General features: G+C 39.1%; 3 protein-coding genes across 4 annotated transcripts in view; all 3 read right to left on the bottom strand.

Annotated features, from left to right (window-relative positions):
- Positions 1 to 8,365: 8,365 nt before the first annotated feature.
- LOC140950068 (splicing factor U2AF 26 kDa subunit-like) lies at positions 8,366 to 19,329 on the bottom strand. 2 transcript variants are annotated; one of them, XM_073399233.1, is made up of 12 exons: positions 19,249 to 19,329; positions 18,492 to 18,579; positions 16,867 to 16,930; positions 15,923 to 15,975; positions 15,634 to 15,660; positions 15,236 to 15,368; positions 14,677 to 14,719; positions 14,209 to 14,238; positions 12,990 to 13,052; positions 11,865 to 11,900; positions 11,351 to 11,383; positions 8,366 to 8,833 (listed from the first exon to the last, which is right to left on the bottom strand). In XM_073399233.1, the coding sequence occupies exons 1-12, from the start codon at positions 19,290 to 19,292 to the stop codon at positions 8,680 to 8,682; spliced, it is 768 nt and encodes a 255-aa protein (XP_073255334.1). In that variant the 5' UTR covers positions 19,293 to 19,329; the 3' UTR covers positions 8,366 to 8,679. The 2 variants fall into 2 exon arrangements, with proteins under 2 accessions (XP_073255334.1, XP_073255333.1); XM_073399232.1 differs by lacking the exon at positions 12,990 to 13,052 and adding an exon at positions 12,870 to 12,932.
- A 1,738-nt stretch (positions 19,330 to 21,067) lies between these two features.
- LOC140950231 (gamma-secretase subunit PEN-2-like) lies at positions 21,068 to 23,331 on the bottom strand. The gene is made up of 3 exons (XM_073399437.1): positions 23,211 to 23,331; positions 22,584 to 22,697; positions 21,068 to 21,351 (listed from the first exon to the last, which is right to left on the bottom strand). The coding sequence occupies exons 1-3, from the start codon at positions 23,260 to 23,262 to the stop codon at positions 21,212 to 21,214; spliced, it is 306 nt and encodes a 101-aa protein (XP_073255538.1). The 5' UTR covers positions 23,263 to 23,331; the 3' UTR covers positions 21,068 to 21,211.
- Positions 23,332 to 24,358: 1,027 nt separating this feature from the next.
- LOC140950257 (E3 ubiquitin-protein ligase TRIP12-like) overlaps positions 24,359 to 26,825 on the bottom strand; it is a 46,711-nt gene continuing 44,244 nt past the window's right edge. Inside the window, exons 59-60 of the mRNA XM_073399465.1 lie at positions 26,709 to 26,812; positions 24,359 to 25,843 (exon numbers count right to left, since the gene is read on the bottom strand). Coding sequence (XP_073255566.1) covers positions 25,647 to 25,843; positions 26,709 to 26,812 — 301 coding nt within the window. The 3' untranslated portion in view covers positions 24,359 to 25,646. The remainder of the gene's footprint in view (positions 25,844 to 26,708; positions 26,813 to 26,825) is intronic.

Here is a 26,825-nt window from a genome sequence, read left to right as displayed (position 1 = left end):
GATACTAGCGACATTTATCACGTTTGTCGATAGGTCATGGCCGAGGTCACGTCTTTGCGGTTTTACAATGTTTCGAGGCATTTTCATGGGAACTCGCTTATGACATCATGCAGCACGTTCAGTTAAATTAGTAATGCTAAAGGACTTAAGGACGGCCACAAGGAAGTAATGTTCTTGGACAAATAAAACTGCACGTCCACTTTAATAGATGTATTGTACACATGTTTTATATGATTTATAGTACCTCTAGTACCATTGATAATAGTCTACAGTAAAAACCAATCAGTCGTATTGTCATCCTGAAAGCAAGATCTCCTTTTGGGAATCGCAGAGGTTAATCGAAGCCCCTCAACCCTGCCCCCACCGTCAAAAAGAATAGAACGTTTCTAAAGTGTACGAGAACATAACCTGCAATTACCGGCAGGCATTTTTTTTAAAAAAGAGAGGGGGAAAAGAACACCCTCCTTACACAGAGAGAAAATATAGAAAGGTATAGGGAGCCCATGATATCAAGCTAACGTGAGATGCCTGTAGCTAACTTCCTAATCGAATGGTTCACATTCGCTGATCGGAGCTAATCGGAGTTACGAACGATATATGGACAAAGAGCTCACAAGAAGAAACGCTTTATGGCTCGAATTTTGTTCAAGATGCGCTGAAAGGCTGGCATCTGTCATTTACTCATAAAACGCCTTTTATCAACAGTGTGAGTATAAAAGAAGGCAAACACGATCGTGCTTTTAGTCAACTCTTATTGAGGAAGTGTGGAAAAACATACTTAAGCAGAACTCGCTGAGAACGGATCTTTTATTTCGTCGTCGTCATCGAAGACATGGTACGAACAGTCACTTCATATTTAAGAGTTTCTCTTTTTTCCACATTTATCTTTGTACTTACTTGGGCAAAGTTTACAAAAACTTTAGAAACGTTTTCTATAGACGAAATGAGGGACTCATATGTAGAGAGGATGTATAGAACGCAGATCATAAAAGGTTTTAAGGAGTCCAATGGCAGCACAATCTAACTCTCATTTGATTATTTCTTTGCCAGGCTGTTCGACTTGGACCTTGGTTATTTTTGCTATTCATGGCCTTGATCATCCTGAACATCTCACTTGTTGAAGGTAATTTTCATATTGCATTCATGACTGTGTGAGTATAATTTCTTCATTATAGCCAGGAGACTCACTCGCTGAGATTATCATCTCGCCAACTACAGCTGTTCGTTTCGCCAATCACAAACTTGAACACTCAGAGCGCTTTGTTTTCCTTTTTAAGACTGCAGCCTTGTTTCCAAGGAATGCTGGGAAGGACGAAAGTGCTCCGCGCGCGAGTTTTGTGCGGAACTTCCCTTAGGGTTGATTTGAAGTGTCGCGCAATTTTTACGTGCGTATGTGTGCAAACTTTACGTTTGCAAATAAAATAGAGGCAATGCATGAAAGGTCGCTCGTAAGCGTAAAAGTTGAACCTCGCTCAACTTCTCGTTTAAGCTCAGCACTTTTTATCTTTCCTCTATTTTATTTACGTGATTAAAATTTACGTTCGTTAACGTGTGTAGCCAAAAACGCGTCAGTGGAAATCAACCTTTAAATGTAATGTGTTCTCATCAAATTTGTCGCTATACCCTAACCGCCATCTTTAAAGATTCATAGGCTTCGTTAACTTCAACATCATTGACCATCGGGCGATGTTATCGAACTCTCAGAGACTGATCGATTTTTTTCTTTTACCGGACATAGACAGCATATAGAAAATTCATCATAGCGTCTTTAACCGCGATACCCACGCTAGAACTTTCGTTTTATGTGACAACAAGGCGTTCAGCACGTCTTCCACTTTTTATTTTTCTTTGTAAAGCGCATGGACATGGGGAACATAGGAGACATGGATCATGGCGCGGCAGGTGCTGGTCATCACATCACAGTTGTTCCTGGGGGACTGGAATGAAGCACTGCGACGACAGGTATATAGAGACTTCTAGTTTCCAGGAGGAGAACGACTAAAACGACTAAAAGTCGCCCAAAAATCTCGCCCGAAGATATGTCGCCCGAAATGCCCGACTTGCGGGAACAAATTATCATATGTTAGTTTTATCATTTTGCGATTGGGTGAGGGCTTTCAAAATATAGAGACGCTGGAAAGCTTCGCTGTACTATTTTTCACCATAAAAGTTTGCACTGTTATCTTTATTGAAGAAGATTTACAGTGAAGCTTTCCAGCGTGTCTATATTTTGAGAATACGCGAAAAACTCACATTTCGGACGACATAACATCGGGCGAGATGAAGCAGTACCAAAGCAATAACAAGCGTGATTTGAAATCAAGTGTAACAGCCTTGAATAGAAAACGCCTATGTTATAAACACGACTGTAGATAAAATATGAGGTGAACTTCGGAACGATTAGTAGCTTAGCAGCTAAACTATTCGTTGTTTCCACAGCAATCGGGTGGGGGTCACTTTCGCAATACGCGAAATTTATGGGCGGGGGGGGGGGGGGGGGGAGTCAATTCTAAAAAGCTAGGATGAGGTGGGAGGTAGGTTCGAAATTCTTCTAAGCTTTCCCAAAATGGCCGGCCTCCAGGGGCACCCAACGACCGTTTTCTGGGAAACATTTGTTCGGAGTTCTCTAGAATGGCTAAAATTTTCGAGAGCCCAAGAACTCCCCCTCATAATAGGTGACCAACGACCAGCCCTAAAGAAAGTCTCATATGTTGCCAGATGTGGTTCGTCTTTATCAGATCCTATGTGAAAATGTGGCTCGGATTATTTCTTGCTTTCTTGATTCACTATTTCAGCTCCTCCGTTAACAATTTTAATATATAATTTTGTAATTTTGCAGATGTCGTAATTCTGGTTACCGTGGTGGAAGCTGTCAAATGTGTCCCAACTCCTGTAGGGGGTCCAGAGGGTCACATATGTGCTCATGCTATGGCGCTAATTCTTGCTATTAATGGTGTCGAACATCTGTACAAGAACCTATCATGTGCGCGCAGAATAATTGAAATTTTAAAGTTCTTTCAGTAAAAGCTACAAATAAGATGAATATCTTTAAGAAAGCTTATCCAAATTGATTATAATTTCAGATATCGTTAATACCAGTTCACAGGAGTCGTGTAATTTTTGACCGTGTGGTAGATTTCTTGAGGGAAATTAATTTTAATTGTATACAGCGGATTATAACTAAACAGGAAGAACGGGTACCATTCTTATGAGTCGGGGCTGTGTTTTCTACTATTTTGATATCGAAATAAGCAAGCTACCCTTTTGGAATATCATTTTAAACTGAAGTCAGTTCCATATTGCTTCTCCCGGGGGGACACTCAAGGAAAATATGGGTGGAGGTCTACTACCGAAGCCCTCAAACCCTGACCCTGTTTAAGACAGAAAACGGTCGTTTCGCTGCCCTTTCTAAGACAGGAGACCTTATTTCACGACCTTGGTTCATTTCGGTTCGCATACAGAATTAAGCATTTTTAAAAATTATTTTAACAAGTACGAAATGAAAGAGTGCGCGCTTTTTGCACGTAACTTTAAATTCTCCACATTAGAACGAGAAGGGAACTGGAGCCGAAATGTGTCTCAAAATTGTTTGTGGGATCGTTGCTGGTGACGCACCGGTCTAATCTCGTACCCAGATCTCTCGTCTCGCCCTCGGCTTCGTAAAAAGAGATCTGAGTACGAGATTAGCCCCGGTCAGTTATTAACCCTTTTTTTGCCTGTGCTTAGTAACAGTACCAGAAGTCTCACGTTACTAAAGTGGCGAATAGCAGTCAATTTGTGGTCATTGGCCGACGCCTGTCAACCGGAAGTGAGCGTTTTTCTTTTTCAATATATCTTGACGCAACCAAATTTGTATTGCTAAGTTCCTTTACTCTTCAAGAGACGTTTTGCCCAAGAATTTGTTCTAAACCACGGCTGAAGAGTGCAAAAGGTTCACTTCCGGTTGATGAGCGTGACTCAAAAACGTGGTTGCTTAAACTGGCCCCAATGTGACCGAGATGGGAGCAAATGTTGGGAGCAGTGTTTTTATGCATCGCAGACGTGCTATTCGAGCTGGCGAAGGCTCAGTTTTTTTTCGTTGTACGTAGTCGCCATCTTTTGATTTAAAACTCGTGGGAAGACTGGAGTAGAACGTGCATCACAACAATGAGTCACCAATAGCTCCTGACCCCACCCCCTACCACGCCACCCAACCAAACGATTCTAGGGAATGTGCTGGCTGTTTATCAATTTAAAATTTCTCGACAAAACCGTTTGAAAATACATGGAGCACCGCTTTTGGTGTCGTTCCGGAAAAAAATATTCCGGAGCAATGAGAACATCTGAAAAAGTAGTCCTGTATTCCCGGACGGAACTTTTCAAACGGAAAAAAAAAAACAGTTTCAGGCTTTAGCGGCTGTTTTTCGGTAAAATTCAATGATTTGTGCAAATGGTAAACACGATTCCGGAATAAAACTTACCATTGTTTTTCTTACTATTTGACCAAACTGTGAACCGACCGGTTTGCTTATGTACATAATTTCACATGACGTCACGGCGGCCATATTGGTGTCCCAAAACAATGAAACGGCGGCCATGTTGGTGTCCCAAACCAATCCTATGGGAGTTGAACTCTTTTTTATTTCTTATGCAAAAGTTTTCTTTTGTTCCAATAAATTTGCATAGATGCTGTCCACGTGAGCGAAATCGCTTTATTAAACCAACTACTGAATTCCTCTCGTCTCGAATCGGCACGAGCTTTTCAACGAAACCACAGGTATCTCAAGTAGCGAACTAAAATAGACTGCAAGAGGCATCAGTAGGTGGGGATCCCGGGTCGACCAACAGAAGATTCGGGAGAGTTTACCAAGCATTTCGGTGGCAACGGAATAGAAATCAGTGCGGAACTCAGCCGGTAGGATTGTTATTGTTGTTGTCTTTTCTGGAGACTAATGTTGGCCAAAGAATAAAGTACTAAAAATAGCAAATTTATCAACTATCTAAAGTTAAGGGAAATTACTTACATCGAAGTAGTCTTTTGTCCTTTCTGTTCGCTTCTTAAAACCCCTTAGAAGGCGCCGGAAAATACGACGTCCGAGTTCCTGTTCGAATATACGCGGGCGCTACTTGGTAACCGAGCATCTCTTTTAATCTAGCCTGAGTATCAGGCGTTTCTGGGGGAAAAGGGGAAGGAGAGAAGCGAAAAAGGGAGGGAGCGAAAGGAGAGGATTCATGAATGAAGTAATGGATACTGTGTACGTCCTTTCCCTCCTCCCCCTCCCCCCTCCCCCTTCTCACATCTCCTCTCCTCTCCCCTAGCCCCTTGGCTACTTCCAATCATCAGGCGCGGGCGCTAGACGAATGAGAAAACACAGGCCGCCCAGGCTATAGACTGAATAATAATTCAATATAGAAATACTCAAACAGGCCGTTCCAACCTTCCAACGCAACGGAAATCACAATGGTAAATGTCGCATAGAAAAACGAGTGAGATGGATAATGACGCTAATTATGGCAGTATGATGAAGGTGATGATCAAGGGGGGATTTATAGAAAGGTAACTGTTACATACAACAGAAACAAAAGTTATTAGTCATTCAAAATATTTCGCCATTTCTGATTGGCTCCAATCCCCCGGCAAACCTCATAACCAGCTGGTCCTGACCAAATTTGGAATATACCATCGTTTCAATGGTATATTTTGATTGAAAACGAGGTTGATCGATGGTGTATTTGGTTGAAAACGAGGCTACATGGGCAATAGGCCACAGATCAACGTTTTTTTCCAGGTGCTGCGGCCTGTTCATGAGTGACGACTAAAAAATGGCGTTCACGGCTAAGACGAAACAGCTGAATTTCTGACTAAAAGTGACCGGAAAGAAAGCATGAATACGCTAAACACATTACTCGATTGATGTTATCTACTTTTGTAGGAGTAATTGAAGGAAATGAAAAAGCTGTGTTTATACCCTGAAACTGTGCCGAAAAACAGGTCAAAGTTTAGATAAAAGTCTACGAGGAGGTTGGCTTGCAGGGGCGTAGCCAGCCTTTTTGCATAGGGGGGTTCCTAATGTAGTATTGCTGGCCCGATTGACAACCGAGCGCCGTAGACGCTCTTTGTTAGGGGGGTCCGGGGGCATGCCCCCCCCCCCCCGAGAATTTTGAAATGTTAGTCATCAGAAATACGATTTCAAGCGTTTTAAGAAGCAAACCAAAGTGCTTTAATTGCTGTGAATTTAAGTCAGCCTTCGTACGTTTCGTACTAACAAAAATTAGGCGATATGGGATCGCAGCAGGTAAGTTAAGACATTGAGGTACAAATTTTCTTTACGTTTCTGTAGTGCCCGAAAGGTCGACCAGCTTTGCCGGAATATGTTAATTTTTTTTTTGACGACTGGGGGAGTTGTTCTGTTCTTCAGAAGCGAAGATCTCTTCCCGCGGAATTCCGAAAGGGGGTTCCGATAAATGTTTCCTCTTGAAATTATAAACATGGTCATAGGTCAAATGGGAGGTTCCTGAACGCCTGGAACCTTCCCCTGGCTTGTTAAGATCTTGAAAGTATTCTGAATGAATAATAAAACAATTATTGAATTCGGCTTTCATAGGATGTAAAGAATTGTGCGGATCTCAGGGGATGTTATCCACCTCGGCCTGTAGAAATATTCAGGATTGGTATTGTGATCATTCGATAAGGTTTCAGTACCTTCTGTAATCTAGCCCGCAAGCAACAACCTCGGACAAAACCTTAGGCGTGTCTCTCGCGCGAGACCACACGAGAAAGCGCGCGAGCGAGTCGCAAAGCCCCCTTTTTGTGGCTTTTCCTTCTCTTTTCACAAACCTCTCTCGCGTGACTTCTCCCCTAATAGAGATCTTGCTCTCAGGCCCTCTGTAAGCTAATAAAACTAAACTACCCACGTTTATTAGGAAGAGGACAGACTCATTTCCCGTGCATCGAACATATACTGACATTAGCGCCCCCCGGAGAAGCGAGGTTGGCGTTACCGGAGGTCATTAATAACGCTGGGCATAACTGTAAAGCAAAATTTTAGTCACATGTACTTCACGTCTTTGATGGTTCTGGCCGTGTTCTGGGCGTTTTCTCTCTAACATTACGCTGTTTTTTCATGCTGCCCTAAATGGGAAGTTAGTGTCAAGGCTGGGTTAGAAAGGAAAAGAAAGGTTGGGGGGGGGGGGGGGGCAGTTACTAGAATCTTGAACTGATCCCCTTACTTTCGTGCCATTGCTTTACACCGTTCAAAATTAATTTGACATTGAAGAAGGAACATCAAACCACTAGTTTGGTAAAATAGAACACTCCAATGAGTTATAGTAAATCATAAGTGGTTCAGCATGGTTTACGATGGAGGAGATTAACCGTTCAAAACTGGGGTCCATGTATAAAAACATTATTCTTAACTCAAAATATTTCTCCGTTTCTGATTGGCTAAAATCCCACGGATACTTCATTATAACCAGCTTCTGTTGACCAAATTTGGAAGAATTAAGCGATACACGAAAAATGACGTCAATTCTACAGCATAATTGCCAGAAACCTGTATAGTTAACCAAGAAGACCTGGGGACGAGGTTGATTGTTTTTGTAGTGAGTACAAAATGGAGGACATTTCACCCGTTTCGCGAGGAAGAAAGAAGTATTAGCTAAAAACATAGCAAGAACAGCAAGAATAAAACTCAACGGACGACATCCGCTATTTGGAGAATATTTTCAGAATTGAACAACCCTTCATCTCCTAAACTTGCCAATAAACAGGCAGATGAACTTAACATCAATGGAGGTAAGCATGTTTATAGCTTGTTTTTACCCTAGGAATTATTCTGAATGAATAATAAAACAATTGTTGAATTCGGCTTTCGCATCATCTGAAGAATTATGGAGATCTCGGGGGGTGTTATCCGCCTAGGCTGATTAACACCCTCCTTGATAATTATTCAGATGATACTCAACCTCATCCATTTTAATATCACCATGGATATGCTCCACACTTTTCTCCATACACTTCCCAAGGTACTAATGAGGAGAATGTGTTTAACTATCCAGAACTTTTACACTTATTGATCATTTCTTTTATTCTCACAACCTTTGTGATTGTTTGAGCAGTATCACTACTGGAAGAAGTTAGCAATTGGTCACCCCTAGGGGTTAAAGAGTTGGAGCGATTTTCGTATGACCTTGAATAATAGTTTCGGTAAGTGTTCGTTATTTGTTTTATCAGCCAATGTATGAACGCCAAAGAAAACCCTAATATGGAGAAGGCATTGCTCGATTGGCCAGTCGTGTTGCAGTATTACATAAAGGGAAGGATCTATTAATTTTTGGAAAGTCCCTGAGGATGAAGTTTTTTCACCCATGTGAGTTCTCTTAGCTAACCAAATGCGACGCGCGTTTGTGCCCGTTCGATAAACCAATCAAATCGCTTTCTTTCAGTCCATTTGGTGTTTCTGTTTGGTTCGCGCATTTTCATTTCCAGTTCATACGAAAATCGCTCTGACAATGGTTACAAAAGACAAAACTTGGAAAACGTGATGTACAGTGTAGCACTTTTACAGTCCATCTCAACATCGTCTTAAGCAAGCAAAATAATCTTACATGTAAAGCAAAAACCAAAATGGGGAAGCTAAAAAGTGCACATATGTTTTATATCATGAAATACTCAATAACGATAGAAATGTGTGGGTCTCATCAGCGACGGCCTCTTCTGTCACGATCATATGGTGACCTGTCACGGCGAGGTGAGCGTGACCTATCCCGGCGAGGAGGTGAACGGGAACGACGACGGGGAGGCGGAGACCTGGACTGTGAACGGCGGGTGTACGGAGGGGAGGCTGACCGGGATCTATAAATCAAAGCAGAAATACTATTAACAAATAAATAAAAACAAACAACTAAATACGAGACAGTATCATGTAACCTTTGCAACAATCAGTTTGAAAGGGCAAGCATGCAATAAATAACTGTAGTTTATAAAAAGCTGTCAGAGGTTTTTTCATCATCAAACTCAGAACACCGTGAACACCAAAACTATTTCGGGAATGTTGATGTGAAACAAAGACCACGAAGGTGTATGGAAAGTGAAAAGCGATGTGAAATTAGTCCCAGAATTTTCACACTGTTTTTTCCCCATTTTTATAAATAAAAACGAAAACAACAGCTATGGCCCAGCTGGCTCCCTAGAATAAACTGGTAAAAAAACCTACATTTTTTAAAATAAAGATTAAGTTATAGAAAAAAATGTATTAAATAAGTAAGTAAACAAAATAATGTCTGACAATATTTGGTTGGTTGGTAGAGCTTGTCCTTTGCCTTTTCCAATAGTCAAGTTGGAGTAAAAATTTCCTTTCCTGAAATTTGTAATTGTAGAGTTTTCCAACAAAGAATACAAACAAGCTTTCACCGCAGCCAGAAATAATGACACAATTTCATTCTTATAATAACGTTTAAAAATTACAGCATTATTCCAGGTATTATAGTTTTAAAGCAGAATGATTGAATAACACATCTTCCAGTTGCCTGAAAAGGCTCTATATCAGTTACAGAATCATGACTTAAGGTCTCGGTAAATGAAAATTTTAGTACATTGCTCGATTTTGTTTTTTTTTTGGATTTTTGGCATGAGTGGGACCTAAATTTTATTTTGGCAGAAAAAGAAAATCAGAAAGTGCTTTTTAACCCTTCTAAAATGAGCCTTTTCTGAGCTAACCAGCCAAGCGTGGACCTCGCGCTAAATCTTTAGAGCTGATTTTCTCTCACTCTATTTTAGACGCAAAAATCAAAATTCTCCGACCTCCAGTCGGGACAGGTTTTAAGCTATCGCTTTGAAACTTTCAGATATGATGGATAATGATATAGAATCAAAAAGGGTGTGAGGGATTTTCCGATTTCCCTTTGTAACTCATTTTATGTCAGTTTCTTTGCGTAAATCGCGCTCGAGATTCGACTTTTTAGTTTGAAATGCAATAATTCCGCTAATACGAGACATATGCAAATTTCCTCACGCCCTTTTTTTAGGTCTTTTATCTGTCAATCAGATGCAATAAAAAGGAAGTGAATATTTAACAACGCGAAAGGGCTGGAGCTTCAGCAGTAAACTCGATACCTGTGAGTTCGAGAGCAAAAAACTTGAGCGCCTTTTGAAATTCGATGAAATAAAATCTTTTATAAGGTAGTTTAGTCTTTTAGCTTTATTTTGATATATAACTTGCCTTTGTAGCGAAAATACTCGCGCGACTAGAATTTTTTTCCGTGGGCACCTCGTTTTCCTTTACCGAGACCTTAAAGCATGCAACTTTTAAAAATGAAAATCTTGTTATTGCCTTAAACAAAAAAATACAGAAAACGAAACTTTGCACCTTGTCAACAAAAAACGTTTTTTAAAAGAATGAAATGCCCTAATTAATTTAGCTTTCAATTTTGTCACTTGACTGCCTCTGAGTAGTGGGTGTTAACAGACATTACACACAGTGATCAAAAGTGATACACACAAGAAATATACAAGTACCTTAAGGAGGGATTGTTGCAGAAGACTAAGATTAAGATTCAAAATATGTGATACCTAACTTAAAATCTTTTTATTATTTGAAAGGTAGTGTTACCCAAGAGTTTAAGATCCAATTGGCCAAACAATGGTTGTTATGAACATTTTGACATATTTGGCCAGCACAGGAATAACTCTAATTCTCATTCACAAAAAGTTTCCTTATTTAAATCTGTCAGAGGAGCGACAGTGGACAACTAAGCCTTTGCTGATATCATGACGCCTAGTTTCAAGCGACAACACGATGAATTTGTCATAACTGTAATCTAAGGTAACAGAAAGTCAAGTGAGACATGTCCCTGCACTGCACTCGAAGTTAGAGCCTTGTTGTCTTAACTTGTACATGTACGTGTAACATGGAAGCAGGATCTTGTGTTGAGGTTTCATGTTGGCCTTCCCACCATCTTGCAATTCAATGGTTTTGCCACGTGGCAAAACTCTCAACTTGCTCTCTGCTCCTTTTCTATCAAGATGGTCTCATTGCAGGCTAATTTCATTGTAACTATGACTATGTTTTGCATGTGTGTGGGTAAGGTGTGCCTTGGCCTGCTACTGATTCTCTAAGGCCATTAGACATCGTATGTAAACCTGAAGATGAATTCTCTATTTGAGATCTACCGGTAGTTTTTCAACATTCTGTGTGTGGCACTTTTCATTAACAATATCTTCTTTCCTTTAAGTTTGCATGGCTTCAATATTAGAACCTGATTAAGAAATTTTTTGCCAATATATTTTGGTCGGGTATTTTTGGGAAAGGATCAAGGACTTTTCTTGAACACTGTTTTCCACATAACAAAATGATGTCCTTTTTGTACTAACCGTGGAGGTGATTCTTTAGCCCCAGCTGCACCTCTGAAATAAATAAGATTTCAATATGCTGAGCGGCAGACCGATAATTATCATAAGAGCATCTGCCAATAATATTGATGAGATACAACTTACTTTGTCTCTGAAGATGACTACTACACTCAGCCAGTGCGTTAACAACAGTCCTATTCAGGACTATGCTGACCTAGGCGACCATATCCCACTTACTTACTTACAGCATTTTATACTATAACAGTTTTATAGCTGGCAAGAGTTTCATGGAGAGAACATTGGGGGAATGAGTGAAAAGTGGTACCATCTAGTTGATTGTAGGCCCAGTCAAATTTCATCGCAATAGTGGGCAGGAGAACCAGTGTAGCAGGTGGCAAAGGTTAAAACTTAAATGTTCTTTTTAATTAATATTATTTAATGCAAATGTCAAGTAGGCAGCAATTCTTCCATTGGAAGCTGCCTTCAAAACAGCTGACAATTCAAACTACAAGTTACAAAAAGAAAAGGGACATACCTCCTTCTACGACGGTTGCGGCCATACAACTCTCGCCTGTATGTAAAAAATTAATTGTTTGTAATCACAAACAAGTACAAATATATAATACAGAATGTAGAAATGATGATACTATTAAAGTTCTTAGTATGCCCCTAAACAGGCCTTTGCCATAAACATCCCTTTAAAAATATACCAGTAACTTAATGAAGTAGACAGTTGGACATTATCCAAGAAAATTAACGCAGCTGTGACCAAGTGGTCCCTAGCTGTCTCAGAACACAAAATTAACTGCGAAGATCACCAAGGGAAGATAGAGAACATTTTAAATCTAACTACCGGTAACCCTAATTTCATAGCTCGGACCATTTGAGATTCCCACATTTCTAAAGTACAGTGTTTACAACCTTAGTCCTCAGAAGGAATACGAGGTTAGGTTACATACATGTAGGACCAGGCATAATAATAAACAATCAGGGAAAAAAGCAGGTGACTGTTACTTGCTTGAAGAAGATAGGCCAGACAGAGGTCTGTCTAAGCAGGTGTAGTCCAAGGAACCTGTTCAGAGGTTGTCCATAAACTGGGTCCCAAACTTCACTATAATAGAGAGCTTTAGATTCTAAGATGAGGTCGACTAAGAGTACGAGTCACTTTGGCCGGAAAACATGATAGCCGTTGTCATTCTACTTCTAGTTTTAGCCAGAATGTTGTACTGGTGAGACAAGGTATCAAATGTTGGAGGTTTTATAATTTTGCGATCAGGAGAGGGCTTAACTTCCCTCAATAAAGACAACAGTGATAATTTTTTTGGTGAAAAAAAAAAAAAATAAAAAAAATAAAGCTTTCTGGGGTGACTATTTTTTGAGAATATGTGAAACAACTCCATCCTCAAATCTAAAGATCTCTAATGTTTTCCATAAAATGTATTTTTGCCACCTTTCATTCATTTTCTGGATCCCACTTTTTTCCTTTTCCGTTCCCATTTATGCTCCCCATTCCCACTCTTGTCCCTTCCACCCAACTCACCGCAAGTCTCTTGAAATAGGCCGCATGTGCATGAAGTTACAAAACCCACCGCGAGTACACTCTCTAGGAATATACAAGAAGACTACAATTGATTACGCTGAGTAGTCCAGACACTCTTACCGGCTGTCCCGAGATATAGGCCTCAGATGCATGAAGTTACAAAACCCTCCTCGTGTGCATTCACTGCATAACAGAGGGGATCATACAATCAGAAACAGCCTTCTAGGAGCATCAGCTCAAAAAATTACACAAGTCTGTACTCATTATGTCAATTCTATCTTTTTAGGTCTCTTGTGACTTCTAGTTGTATTGATTTCCTGAAAACATGACGTGCCTAGATTAGCATAGCTACCCGCTGGCATGTTACAATAATTATTGTAAATCATTCTTAAAACACAAATAAAATGTTGGTATGTATGTATCAGAGAGAAAAGAACTTTGAGTACAGCAATAATAAATTGAAAAGAGGAAATATTCAGTGGGCATGAAATAATAGGAAGTTTAAGCAACCACGACAGACAGTGAGGCAAAGTCATAGTGATAGGTTTTATAACCAAAACAACAACTCCTGCCATCACTGCACTTTACAACATGTGGCTCGTGCATCTGCAACACTTTGACAATTTTATGACATCATAAGAAGACAGCCTCGGCTAGTAGATCCACAACACTTTGACAATGTCATGACATCAATTTATCATCAGTTAGAGGACAGACACATAAAAGACTGGCATCAATTTGTTAACTATACCTGACATCCCTATTGCCATCCTCATCACAGTCCTGTTTGCTTAAACTCCCTAATATTGCATACAGTACAGTTGATAACAGACCAAGTCCTGAACATTAGCCACAAGTTGTCAAATAAAATTTCTCATCACTCTTTACTTACGCATTCTGAATTTCTATGGATGAATCTCTGGCAGTAATTGGCACCAACCATCCTTGTTGGATTCCCAAAAAGGCTGTGCCATGAATCTTTTGCTACAGTGTAAATCACTTTACTTACACATTCTGAATTTCTAAAGATGAATCTGTGGCAGTAATTAGCACCAACCATCCTTGTTGGATTCCAAAAGAGGCCGTGCTAAAGTGTACACTCTTTGTGATCCCTTTGAGTGTCCCCTTCAATTTTAAAGACTACATTTGTGTAGTACAAGCTCTCTGCAAGCTTCACTTAGGATCCAAAATCATATAATTCAGGAGAAGAACTTAATACAAATAAACAAACGAAAAAGAGACAGCACTAGTATGGAACTACTGTTAGTGTGCACTACAAGTTTGAGATTGTCAATGGACTAACTACATGTAACAAAAGCAGGAAATATTTTAGGCTTACCCCATTTCATACTGTCTGCAGCATGCCTCCCTAAAACAAAAAGGAAAGGAAACAATATGTTTTAAAATTTGGCAAGCAAAGAACAGGCTGTATGAAATCATTAAACTACAGACAGCTTTTCTTCTAAATGTCTCCTTACTTGTACAAGAAACCTCTCAACAATGTCCATGCTCCCCTCAACCCTTTAAGCAACAATATCAAAACTCAAATTCTACTAACTGGCCTCCAAAAATATCTTATGGCATTAGTTGGGAGAAGACGCCAATAAAAAACAATGGATTTTGCACGATCATTGTCTTAAATCTCATGCCTTCTTTCTTTGACTATGCCCTGATACTGTGAGGAGAAATTAGATACTGGTCACTATTGGGGCTTAATGGAATATTATATGTCTTGCTTGAAATTATGCTCTAATGAACCCAATTTGTACAATCTGAAACATAGTAACAGCTAGGTTGATGTGCTAACCTAAAGTCGGTAACAGGAGACAGCTCAGCATAAATGGGCTGACCTGCAAAAAATGACAGAGAAATCAATAACAAAACACTCCCTTTAACTGCAAGAGACTGCCACCAAAATCTGTAACAATGTATATACAATGTACCAGTGCACGTTAAGAAATACTAGGGAGCTTTCAAAAGACAGTGATTTTTAGAAACATTTTGATCATTTGTGGCTGATGGAAAGAAAGCCTGCACAAATTAAACCAACATTAGTTAGCAGGATTTAGCTGATAAATAAAGAAAACACTATTGTCATTTCAAACCATGGACCAAATGGCAACAAAAGACATTGTTGCAACATAGACTCACAGCAATAAAAAGCATGCCATATAGGTTTAGTCCTGACAATGCCGGTTGCTTGATAATTTCTTGCACATGCAACTCAACCTTTATGCAACCACAAAACCCTCCTGGACCAAAACAAAACAACTTGAAAACATCCTGTGATCAATACACATGATGAATTATTAAGTTTGACAGGTGCATTACCATGTTGATAACTTACTGTCAACTCTGCCTCTTACCATTGTACCAGCGATTATCAAGGTCTTTCACAGCTTTTTCTGCATCTTCTTCATAGCGAAATTTGACATAGACGTTGCCAACAAGATGGTCTCCAAGATTGTCACAAACATTCATTTCTTCAATTTCACCATACTGAAACAACAGCAGCAAGCAAAATGAACATTTGGGGCATACAAGGGTTTGATAAGCATGCCCCTTAACTTCTGGCAGGGAGGAGGGAATGCTACACTGCAAGACAGCAAGTACTGTACACTATTGGCCTTCTAGGGTACTTCCTTAAATTATTCCTTGAAAAACTTTGCTATCCACTCTTTAGTGCTTGTAATAATTAATTTATTGACAGAAGCTTGCTTGCTCTCCAGAGCTGTGTGAAACAAAATTTAATGATCCAACTTACTTTCTCTTCAAGTTCCAAGAAAACATCCTACAGAAAAAAAAATATGCAAGTCAATGAATTCATCACAAGATGGTTTTCTTAAGACTTTTTAACTATAACAAGGCTTTGCTATAGCAGTACCCGGTTGCCCCTGGCACCAAACTTTTTCTCCTAGGAGACTAGAGTATCTAAGTTTTACTATAGAAACCCTACACTGGGAACCCTGGTGAGCTACTCTAAAGGGATGGGCTCCCTTCAATTTTTCTTAGAGCACAGCCTTGGTAAAAAAATCAGAAAGGTTAATACAAACCTCAAAAAATCGATCATAATGTTCCTGGGCCTCTACATCAGATATTGCACTACCTGTGGATAACAAAGTAAAGAGGACATGAAATTTCTTTGAATTACTTTAAGGGTGGCTTGATAGAGTTTTTCAGGGTCAATACCTCCTAAATTTGAGTATAAACTATGTCACCACTAACAAAGATTTGGAAAAATTACCACCACAGCTGTATTAGATAAAGATGAGGTACCGGTAATTGCTTCATTTCATTACTATGACAACTTCGATGTCACTGTTACCCTGATCATAACAAATTTTCATCTTTATCTAATACAGCTGTGGTGGTAATTATTCCAAATCTTTGTTAATGGGGGCGTACTTTATACTCAAACTTAAGAAGCCTTGAAACAGAAAACCTTATTGAGCCACCTTACCAAAGAAGTAAGTGCTTGTACATGAGAGAAGCAACCTTTCACAAATTTTGTTTTGTTTAATGTGCCTTTCTCGTTCTTGTTCATTCATATGAATCCCTGAACTTGTGAGTTGCTGATGGTAATAATCATTTTTATCAGTGTAAAAAAAAAAAAAAAAACAGAACAAAGAGAAACAAATAAGAGAAATCTGTTCTGGACAAAATGTCATTTATCCTCCACAAAGAACTCCTCCTTTCTGAGCCACAGTTTAAAATAGTTATTTCACCAAGACACAATGTAATACAGAAAATTTTCTGGCCCAGTTTTATTGGGCAAATTCTTCATGTTGTCTTGAGAAAAGCAAGTATCAAATATCACCCTACTAAATTGTATTGAGAACCTTGCAGTTGAACATCAAGTTGGTAAAGAGTAGTAAAAGGGGAAAACATACAATGTAGATTTTGAAAAAACATTCATTTTTTACAAGCCAGGTGCAATGAAATGTGGCTTTAACTTTTGACTTCTTTTCTGGGGAAAAGAGTTTTCTATAATGCTTACTTGTCCCATCTGCAACCTGGGCGGCACTCTGAGGATTCTGGTACATGTTTTGTAGCAAAATGGTCTGCAAACCAAAATATATTACCACAAAAAGAGACCATATTAACATGACATATATTAAGGATGGCTTAGACAGGTAATTTTTAGGTTAGCAACATCTCGTTCATCAATTCGTTGCCTGTTTCACTAATTAGCTCTCCTTCTATATTTGTTTTTAAAAAAAATTTAAAGAATTATCTCACTGACAGGCGATCTGTCGCTTAATTTTCTGATCTTGTTCACTCTGCATTGAGCCATGAATTTAGTTCACTAGGTAGTTGAAGGAAGCCTATTAATATAAGCTTCAAGCTTCGTTAGGCTTACTTGTCACATTAATTTTATAAATTAATTAACAACTTTTATTCATGTTGTATACGGTTTTGTGAGTGACTAAATAAATAAATAAAAAATAAAATAAAAAATCTCCTTTGATTTCTCTCATTCTATAAAATGGTACATCTTACTAACAGAGTCACAAATATTTCACACATTAACAGTGAAGTTCAGTTTGTATTTATGTTGAGAGGACTGTCCAAAGGTCCAGTTAAAATGTTGCATTTCACAAGTGACAAATCTAATGCAACTGAGGAGAATGATAGAATTTCCTCGTAAACATTAAATTCAGCACATTTGAGCGTGAAATGCAATGTTTGAACTGGGCCTAAGGGTGGATTTCCACTGCCGTGTAATTTTTATGTGTGTGTAAAAGAGAGGTAACGTATGAAACATCAAGCATAAAAGTTCAATCTCGCTCAACTTCAAGTTCAAGCGCAACACTTCATACCATGTCATACCTGCCAACTCTCCCGGTTTTCCCGGGAGTCTCCAAGGTTTTCATCAAATCTCCCGATCTCCGGGTTAGAGCACCAAATCTCCCGGATAAAATGGACTTTTGAGCATTTCTGTGCTTTAGTTTGAAATTTAGTCCATCTTTTCACAAAATTCGAACTTTTTTTATTCATTACATACAGTTTCTGGGACATTTTGGCACATTTTTAGTCAATGACAAAGTTTAGTTCATCATTACAATGATGAAAGCGCATTTTGACCCCATGTACGTCATGTAAGACGTCATAGAATGTCATAAGGCAATTTGTTGGCGCGGGGAGGGGGAGTGGGGGTTTTGGTGCTGTTGACATTCGGGGGTGGGGGGGGGGGGGGGTGTAGTGCAAAATAGAGAGTCTCCAGATTTTAGATCTCCGGAGGTTGGCAGGTATGCCATGTCTCTATTATTTTTATTTACATGAGTAAAATTTACGTGTATGTACACGCAAGTGAAAATTACGTGACAGTAGAAATCCACCCTAAGGCACACACATAACACAATGTCATTCTAATCCAGACAAAAACAAATAAGTTCCATTAACCCTTTAAGCCCCAGTATCCACATACAAATTCTCCAAACTGATCTCCATACATTTCCTTTAAGAATTAGTTGAGAGAATTTAATAAAACATCAAGGCATTTTCTCTTTCATGGTCATTTTTTATATTCTCACAACCTTATCTCTTGACAATGTATAGACATTGTTAGGAGAAAATTGCTGTTGGTCACTATTGGGACTTAAAGGGTTAAAAGGTACACACCTGGCTAAAGGTGGGCTTGTTATGAAGTCTTGAGCATCTTTCTCCATGGCGACAAGCACCAATTTTGAAGTAGAAAGAGCAATTTACTCTAAACAGGTGGAAAATCAATTTAGCAAACACAGAACTATACATGCCTCCTTAATCAATTTTTCCCACATATTTTCAACTACAACCTTCTTCCATTTCTCAAATAATAATGTAGAAGAATTCATAACTTGTCTTGGTATAGTCAAACTACGCAGGGCTAAACAATCAAACATTTTCGTCCACCATTGTATTCGTCATGCAGAACATGACCATGGGGTGGCTCAACGATCAAACATTGGTTTGTGAACGGTAAAACATGCTTTTCAGACACGACGTTTATAATATTTGATCGTTTAGAAGGGGCTTTTTATATAAGACCGACAAGCTAAACTTTGAAGGTATAGTTGTGTAACAAAAATTGGGGTTCGGGGACTTTCTTTTAACCAAAAATAACTTCGTTTTCATGCAGATCATTAAAATTATCTAACAGTAATAGGAAGTTTCCTGTATGGAACACAAGAAACAAAATTTGTGGACAATATGGACGTTCAGATCTTACAGGCTTATATTTTGCAAACTCTTAGCTAAATAAATGGTTGCAGTAAAAACCTGATCTGACAACACAATAGTCGCTAAAGTCCTGCGCTTGTGGTACTCAAACCTGAACAAAATAAAATCTTATTTATTTAAAACATGAAAATGGATCGCCTACGACCCTGGATTGACTTACTTGTCTTTCTCTGTACCAAAGATCGACGCCAAATACTCCGCCATGCTTTCTTCCACCAAAAATTACCCAGCGTTCTTAGCTTGCGTGGTAGAGACCCAACCTCGTTCCCGGTTCTCTCTCCTACCGTTTAGAAATAGCCTGAAGTTCATCCGATTACTTCGGGTCGTTATTACTCCCTTAGTAACGTCGTTGTTGAGAGGAGAAAACGACTCGAAGCAATCGGATGAATTTCAGGCTAGTTAAGAAAGAGAGTAGTAATGATTTTGAGCTAAATTTGAGGTTAATTTCTCATTTCAATAGAGGTTTCAGGCTAATACACAGATAGCCTTCAAGCAATGTCTCCATCTGAGGGAGTCATGACAAATCACACAAAAGCAGCATGCAAGAGGAGATTTGAGAGTGAGGGGTGTTGCTCTCTCTCGTGGCATGCTTGGCTGCTGATAAATGGAGAGCTTGCCCGCAGGCTAATACACAGAGACAAAATCTTACTCTTCTGGCAAACTGATACTGGTATGTTTTCTTTTCTCTTAGTAAGCATCTGTGGTGTAACAAAATCATGCTGGTTTATAATAAAATTTTTAATGACCTTTTTTTGAAACACTTCATTGCATATTTGCCTAACTAAGCCGGAGCCCATAAATAATCGAGTTATTATAAAATATAGCAATATAAAGCAAATCCTATGATCTGAGTTGGGCCCACATGCAACTTGCACCCCTGGGTCTTTTCTCGCTTCATTATGAGTTCCAATAAATTGCTTTCATTGCTGCAAAAAACAAACTCCTCATCCCCGGGTCTCTACCAACCGCATTCCCAGGTAACTTGTATGGCAGGGTGCAAAGAAATCAGTTTTACAGCCTGCCAATTGGGCAAGCTGTAGCTAGCATGTACTAGCCCACAAGTCATTTCAGCTAGCCCCCAAACCCTTTTTGATTAACAGGATTGACTACAGTCCTTCTGTAATTTGAATTTCCCCCCAAAACAGCACTTGCCCGTCAGGCAAGTTAAGAACAAAAATCACTAGCCCGATAGCAAATCCACCAGCCCCGGGCTATCAGACACGACTTTCTTTGCATGCTGGTTTATGGGTTCTTTGACTAGCACTTGACTATCAGATGGAAATTTGATGCACCCTTCAGAATGTGAGTGGTCTGAAATTTTCTCTTTGGGTCATGACTAAAAGTTACTTTTCAAGACAGTTACTAACAGTTATCTCCCTTTACCGTCAAGCCAGGTCAAGCATATCCCCAAGACCCCATTAATGAATTTATTATTCGAAAGTTGAATCAACTGATACTTGTAGATTTTCAGATTCATCTCTGCATATTTCCTGCACGCGTAATGAACAGTAAATTTACATGTGGGATTGTTATGAAATTTCTACCAGGACAGTTTTCTTGAATTTGATGCAAATGCGTCCAAAGCAATTTTACCAATTCAAGGATTTTTCATTCGTAAATGATTCACTGCTCATTACACGACGCACACAGGAGTGCATTTTTGAATTTGATACTGGTTACAGCAATGACTACCAGATTCACGTTTTGAATAATATATTCACTATCTTGGGGGTTCGAGTGACCTGGCTTGACTGTAATAACCTGAAATCACCAAGAATCAAAGTAGTTGAGCAAACATTAAACAGACAAAATGAAAGGGGCCCATTCATGGAGGTCAAATTTATATTTGCCCAAAAATATCCAGGGAATTCTATTCAATAAAATGCTTTTGACATTTTCATAACTCCATTAAGCATGGAAAACATGCATTACATGTATTAGTTTAAAGAATGAAGGAAAAAGACACTAAACTAGCAGAATGCAGTAACTGATGATTTAATAAAAAAATTTTTACATGATCAAGTTCACTATTTACAATGACACTCTGCAATGCAGACAAAGTTTTATTACAAATACAGGAGGAGGAGACACTAAAGATGATATAGAAAACACATTGTCCTTTATCAGGGCTCTCCCAGTGGTATTACAAAAGATATCATGTCTCCAGTTGCTCCCCAGCTTGCTCGATACTTTTGATAAATAAGGATCCATGCAGTCAAGCCAGCAAACCACACTAAAAATCCTATTCCAGATTTGATTACATCTGAAAACAAACACAAGCAGAATTTGTTAAAAATTGTATTAAAACAGATTAAAACTCTCACCATGGAGCTGGTCGGTTTTTTTGGCTTAGAGGAATATAAAAAAGGTTTGGTAAGATCAGGGTTTTTGAGATTTTAAGTAGATGGCAAAAGCTTTGGAGTAGGTGAAGAAGGAAACAAACTCACGGCAAAGGCGTGACTTGCGAGCACGAGTTTCTGGAAAAATTTGAATGCATCTAGAATGCATTTCCAGCATTCTGGAGTAAAAATTAGAGTGTTTGAACAGAACACAGACATCATTGAATTTTGGCTTTATTATTCAGTGACAGCACATCAATACTCTATTTAAACTGGGGTAATTTCCAAAGAAAAATAGGTGACGAGTTCATGTGAATCGCCGGCCACCAGCTCTAATTGAAAACCCTCTAAGATACATGTACAGTGATGCATGCACGAGGGGCAATAAAGGAAAGTTTGGGTAAAATGTGTGCCCCGAGGCCTTCAAACCTTGACCTTGTTTAATAGAAAAAACATTCATTTTACTACCCTGTTTAAGACAAGAGACCTTATTTTATGATCCTGATTTACTTTTCTTCCCATTCAGACTTAAGTAAAGTCAAACCGCATAAATATGGACATATAGACTGTCTGTATTTTAAAAAACAAGTTGAGTTTAGGGAAAATGTAAGGTCTTTCTTTCCCCAGGGACAGTGCAAACTGTCTGTAATAATGAGGTTTCCATATTGGGCTGGTGTTTGTAAAGCACAGTTTGACCATAATTTTTTCAACTAATATCATGGAATTAGATTTTTTGGAAAAAAATTATTGGTACCTTACATGTAGAGTGTTTCAGATAAGAGACAGATCTCGGGTCAATGACCCGACAAAGAATGCTTCCTGACCCAACAGATGACATATAAGTGTTAAGTTCAATATAATGAAAAAAATTAGTGCGTGGTCTTGTTGACCCCTCAGATGTCTCCATGACCTCCGCTTCAAAGAATTAACTGGAACGCTGCATGTAGACTGCCCATCACATGCCACAATATCAGCAGAAACATACACAAAGCTTATGGTGAGGCCACTGCTCTGATCTGTGTTTGATCAAACATTGTTTGGCTACCCCATGCTAAGTGTGACAAACATGACGTTGAACCAAAATGCTGGGTCATTTAGCTAAGGTAAGTTATATCCTATATATCATTAATCATTATTATGTTATGATTACACTTACATGATTTAAGCTTTGATTGCCCTGAAAATGATGGTTTGATAAATGCCTCCTTGAAGAACCAAACAACATTGATAAACCACAAAAAAGGGAGCAAAGCAAATCCTCCTAAAAAATGTGTTGACGGAATCAAGGAAAACACAACAATAGCACATAACAAATGAACAAGTCATTCAAATCATGAAAACAAGGAGAATTTAACAATCTATAACAGAGAAAAATTTTGAGTTACTTTATACCCATGCTGACTGCTTGACATTTGAATAACTTACCAGTGGTATGATCTGACAGTAATCAATCCAACAATCTAGAACCTAGTACTGTGTTGCAGCTCTTCTTGGCACAATGAGCTTAAGTATTTTTTCTCTACAGCAAAGGATAAAGCGCTTTCTTAAAGCAGCAGTAATCGCAACTACACGTAATGATGTTTTCTATCCACTGAAAATTACAAAATATGATCAAGCTCAAAGTGATATAAGGCTGGTAACTTTAACACATCTAACCAACAAATTGATCGATCACGAAGAAAAGCGCAATGGAACACGACAACCACACTAAGGAGATAGCACGTAAATGAAAAAAAAAAAGGATTTAGAAATAAATAATAATAATTGAATATGTGAATGGTATATTTCCTGCACAAGTTGACTTTTTCCTCGTCAGAAACCTTCCTCAAATCCATCGTACAAATTTCTTCTTCGACGACTTTCCCCGACAGGAAAATGGCCGTGATGTCATTGTAATTTTCCCATCATGCAACTGACGAACGGTTCATTTCGATTACCCTTACATAACTGGGTGCTGAAAAACGACCACAGGTCACCACTCGACGCCACAGGCAAGCCCACCTCCTCCCCAGGAGACTCTTGGTATTAGCTTTATTCTTGGAAGGAAATGTACCGTTTTTCTTTGTTTTACTTTGTATTTGAGGGCGATTTCCAAGTACAAGCCCCCCCGGGGAGCTTATATTTGGAGGGGCGATCAGTAACGGAGGGTTTTTTTTGCGTTAAGAGTTTGGGGGGCTTATATTTGGAGGGGCTTATACATGAAGGGGCTTATTTTCGGATTTTACGGTATGCATCCTGTTTTTCGATATTTTGTGTTCTTGCGTCTTTCTGGAAAATTTGGACTAGTCCCATTTACACCCGATTGCTATAAGGTTGTCATAAAGGACTGGAAGAAAGAGAAATAAATAAAGCTAAAAACGAATAAATTAAGCAAACGCAACCGTTGTATGTTCAGAGATCTAGTTTGACGAAGGACGAACCTCAATTTGGCCCTCAAATACATTAATTTTTGTCGCAATAACCGAGAAATTTCTCCTCACTGGGCCGAAAACTGATTGATTGACTCTCGGAGGGTATGGGTACATACTACAAAAAGGGGTTTCCCTGGGAATAGGTAAACAAACAAACAAACAAACAAACAAAAATTGGTTAAGATAAACTCAACAATTGTTCACCACATAAAATTACTTTTATTATGCAAACAAATCACAGTTTATCTGCAAGCTCCTGCGATTGGAGTGAAGATAAAGCTTATAAACCACAGGATATTGCGATCTCTTAACTTCTGTCTGCTACAATCTAACATTTAGAGCATATTTTTTTATCAATTCAAATATGGCGCACAGGAAAAACTGTGGTTGAAAAGCGGGAAATACAAAGTGTTGGAGGTTTTATTTACAATGTGCACTTTTTCTACATCACGAAAGAGAAAGAGGGTGAATAAAACTGATAGGCAATAATTATTTGTTCTTTCTTTCTTCACAATTATAATCAGAGTTTTACAACCCACTTTGTGATTGCGTGACTGCCATATTTGAACCACTTAATAGCAAAATAAAAATAAAAACTTATCTCTAAACACACTAATATTAATTACATTACAGATGAGACCTTATTACAATATTATCACCTCTACAAATGGTACTTATTGGAAGCTATTATAAATAAGAGGGGCAAATAAACACACCGAAAAAAAATGGACAAAAAAAAAGCAGGGAAACAGCAGAATTACAGACAACCATTTTTTTTTTTTGCGCTATACTTTTGTCTCCAAGTAGCTGGTTTGTCACACAACACTTCTACTCACCGAGAGGAGCGTTGTGTGACAATTCACACGTGACTGCGAAGAACCGTATTTTATCAACATTTATCGAATTTAAAAAAATTACACAATTGTTTCTACTAACCAAATATAGAGTATACATGATTATTGAAGTAGTAAGAGGTATTACAGGAGCGCACGGTGGGTACCAATTCTACTCTCTGGCAATGTAAAACGCATTTTTTTCTCAATTCAAACGTTGAAAAATTGGTCATCACTGCACTTCACAATATTCATTCGGAGTAAATAAGTTGCCACACCTCAACAAGAAGTCATCTATTCTCGAAAAAGATGCTGTTCAAACATAACTGCTAGACACTCTATTTTTTGTTGCTAAGGGAGACGACGTTTCGTTTTTCACAAGGTACCGGCCGGTCGAAAATTCGTGCGTATAGCTGTTCCGTTCACACGGAATCACCTTAACCGAACACAAATCTCGACGCCTAGCCGTTCAAAGGTTCCGTGTGAACAGAGCGAAAATATTGAACGGTCATGTGTGAACAGAGTCTCCGGTCAAAATTTTCAGTAGGTCGAAAATTCCTCCACAGCCTAAATGTCATCAGAAATATTACACGTAGTGATGATACAAACGGAAATCAGTTAGTGGCAGCTTGTTGAGGCTTGAAGGGTTAATACTAACTACAGGACAGAAACGTTAAACACAGAAACACTCAAAAGTAGCCAAATACGATGGCCTACTATCAAAAAGATTTTAAGGACTAGTCACACAACCTCGCTAGACGAAGAAAGCGTGACGTCACGCTAACCCTGCAATTACGGCCAACATTAACATCACTGCTCAATCATTTATCAAAAACGACTTATTATGCAGTAATTGCGTGAAGAGTCGACATCGCGCGATGACTGACAACTTGACCGCGTGACAATAACAAAAACCAGCGACAAGGTGAAATATTAACAAAACATGGTATCAAGAAAACTGAAAGTCGAGTCTCTTCAAGACAAGTGGAACGAGCGCTGTCCCTCCAGGGCAGCCAGTTTAAGCTTATTGGCCATGATCTCCTTGCTGGAGTAGTCCGGCAGCTTCAGATAGTTCACGCAAGTCATGACAGAGGGTAAGTAGTTATCAGCACAAAGTGGTGGCTCAAACGACTTGCGGACAATGGTCAGCGGTGGGTTTAGACTGCGCAGGCCTAACGAAACAAAATACAACATCTCAAAATTTTTCCTTGAATTCAGAAGAACACTGAACGATACTTCAATCTTCGTATTAACATCTTTTGCAAAGCTGATACTGGGTCAAAATTCGCCTATACAAATGGTCCAGCAATGCAGTTCAATGCAACACAGGCCCAGTCTCTCTCGCCTAGTCTGAAATGTTAGCCGTCTCTTCGCCCCACCCACTCTCCCCAAGGGGTGGCTGGTCTCTCTTGCATGACAGCCAGTTTTGGGGGAGGGTGGGGGAACAGACAGCTGACATCTCTTAACCTGTCAATTATTGCCAATTATGCAGAAGTGGTCACCCTCTAGACTTCCCAATTGTTTGTTTTACTGTACTTCCATCAATTAAATGGTTACCTGGTTGAATAAAAGTGCGTTGTTTCGACAGAACGGTAAACGAACCAAGACCAATTTCTCCAAACAGCTCGTAAACATACACAAAGTCAACGAACGAGTACTGTGTTGGGCAGATTTGCCTACATGGGTCCGACCCTGTTAGAAACTATGGCGCAAGTTCATATGAGCCATTCGTTCAGAATTACTCGTTATTGTTCGTAGAAACGAAAACATTGTGCAATTGCCGAAGGCTCCCTTGACCGCTTGGTAAAGGTTGCAACTATTAACTGCATAAGGGCAGTATTACTTTTCAACAAGTAATCACCAGCCTGCGTAGCTGGCGTTTTGTTTGGTGAGAGGGAAGAAAAGCTGCCAAAACGCGCGCGAAGCGCGTCCAAAAGATTATCTGCAAGCAAGCCTGTCTGCAAGAATTCCTTTTTAGTACTGAAAGTATTTACACGCAAAATGTCGAGAAAAATAAAGGAATATCTGTGATCTTACCTCCGACTGGTAATCTTGGGCTTCCTGTGACAAACTGCAAAAAGAGTCGCTGCTCCTCCTGCGCGTAGCAGCTTAAAATTTCAAACAGACTCTTCACGGCTCGACTAAAATTACAGA

This window comes from Porites lutea, chromosome 10, assembly GCF_958299795.1.
Source record: "Porites lutea chromosome 10, jaPorLute2.1, whole genome shotgun sequence".
Classification (NCBI taxonomy): domain Eukaryota; kingdom Metazoa; phylum Cnidaria; class Anthozoa; order Scleractinia; family Poritidae; genus Porites; species Porites lutea.
This window is presented reverse-complemented; position numbering and strand designations above follow the sequence as displayed.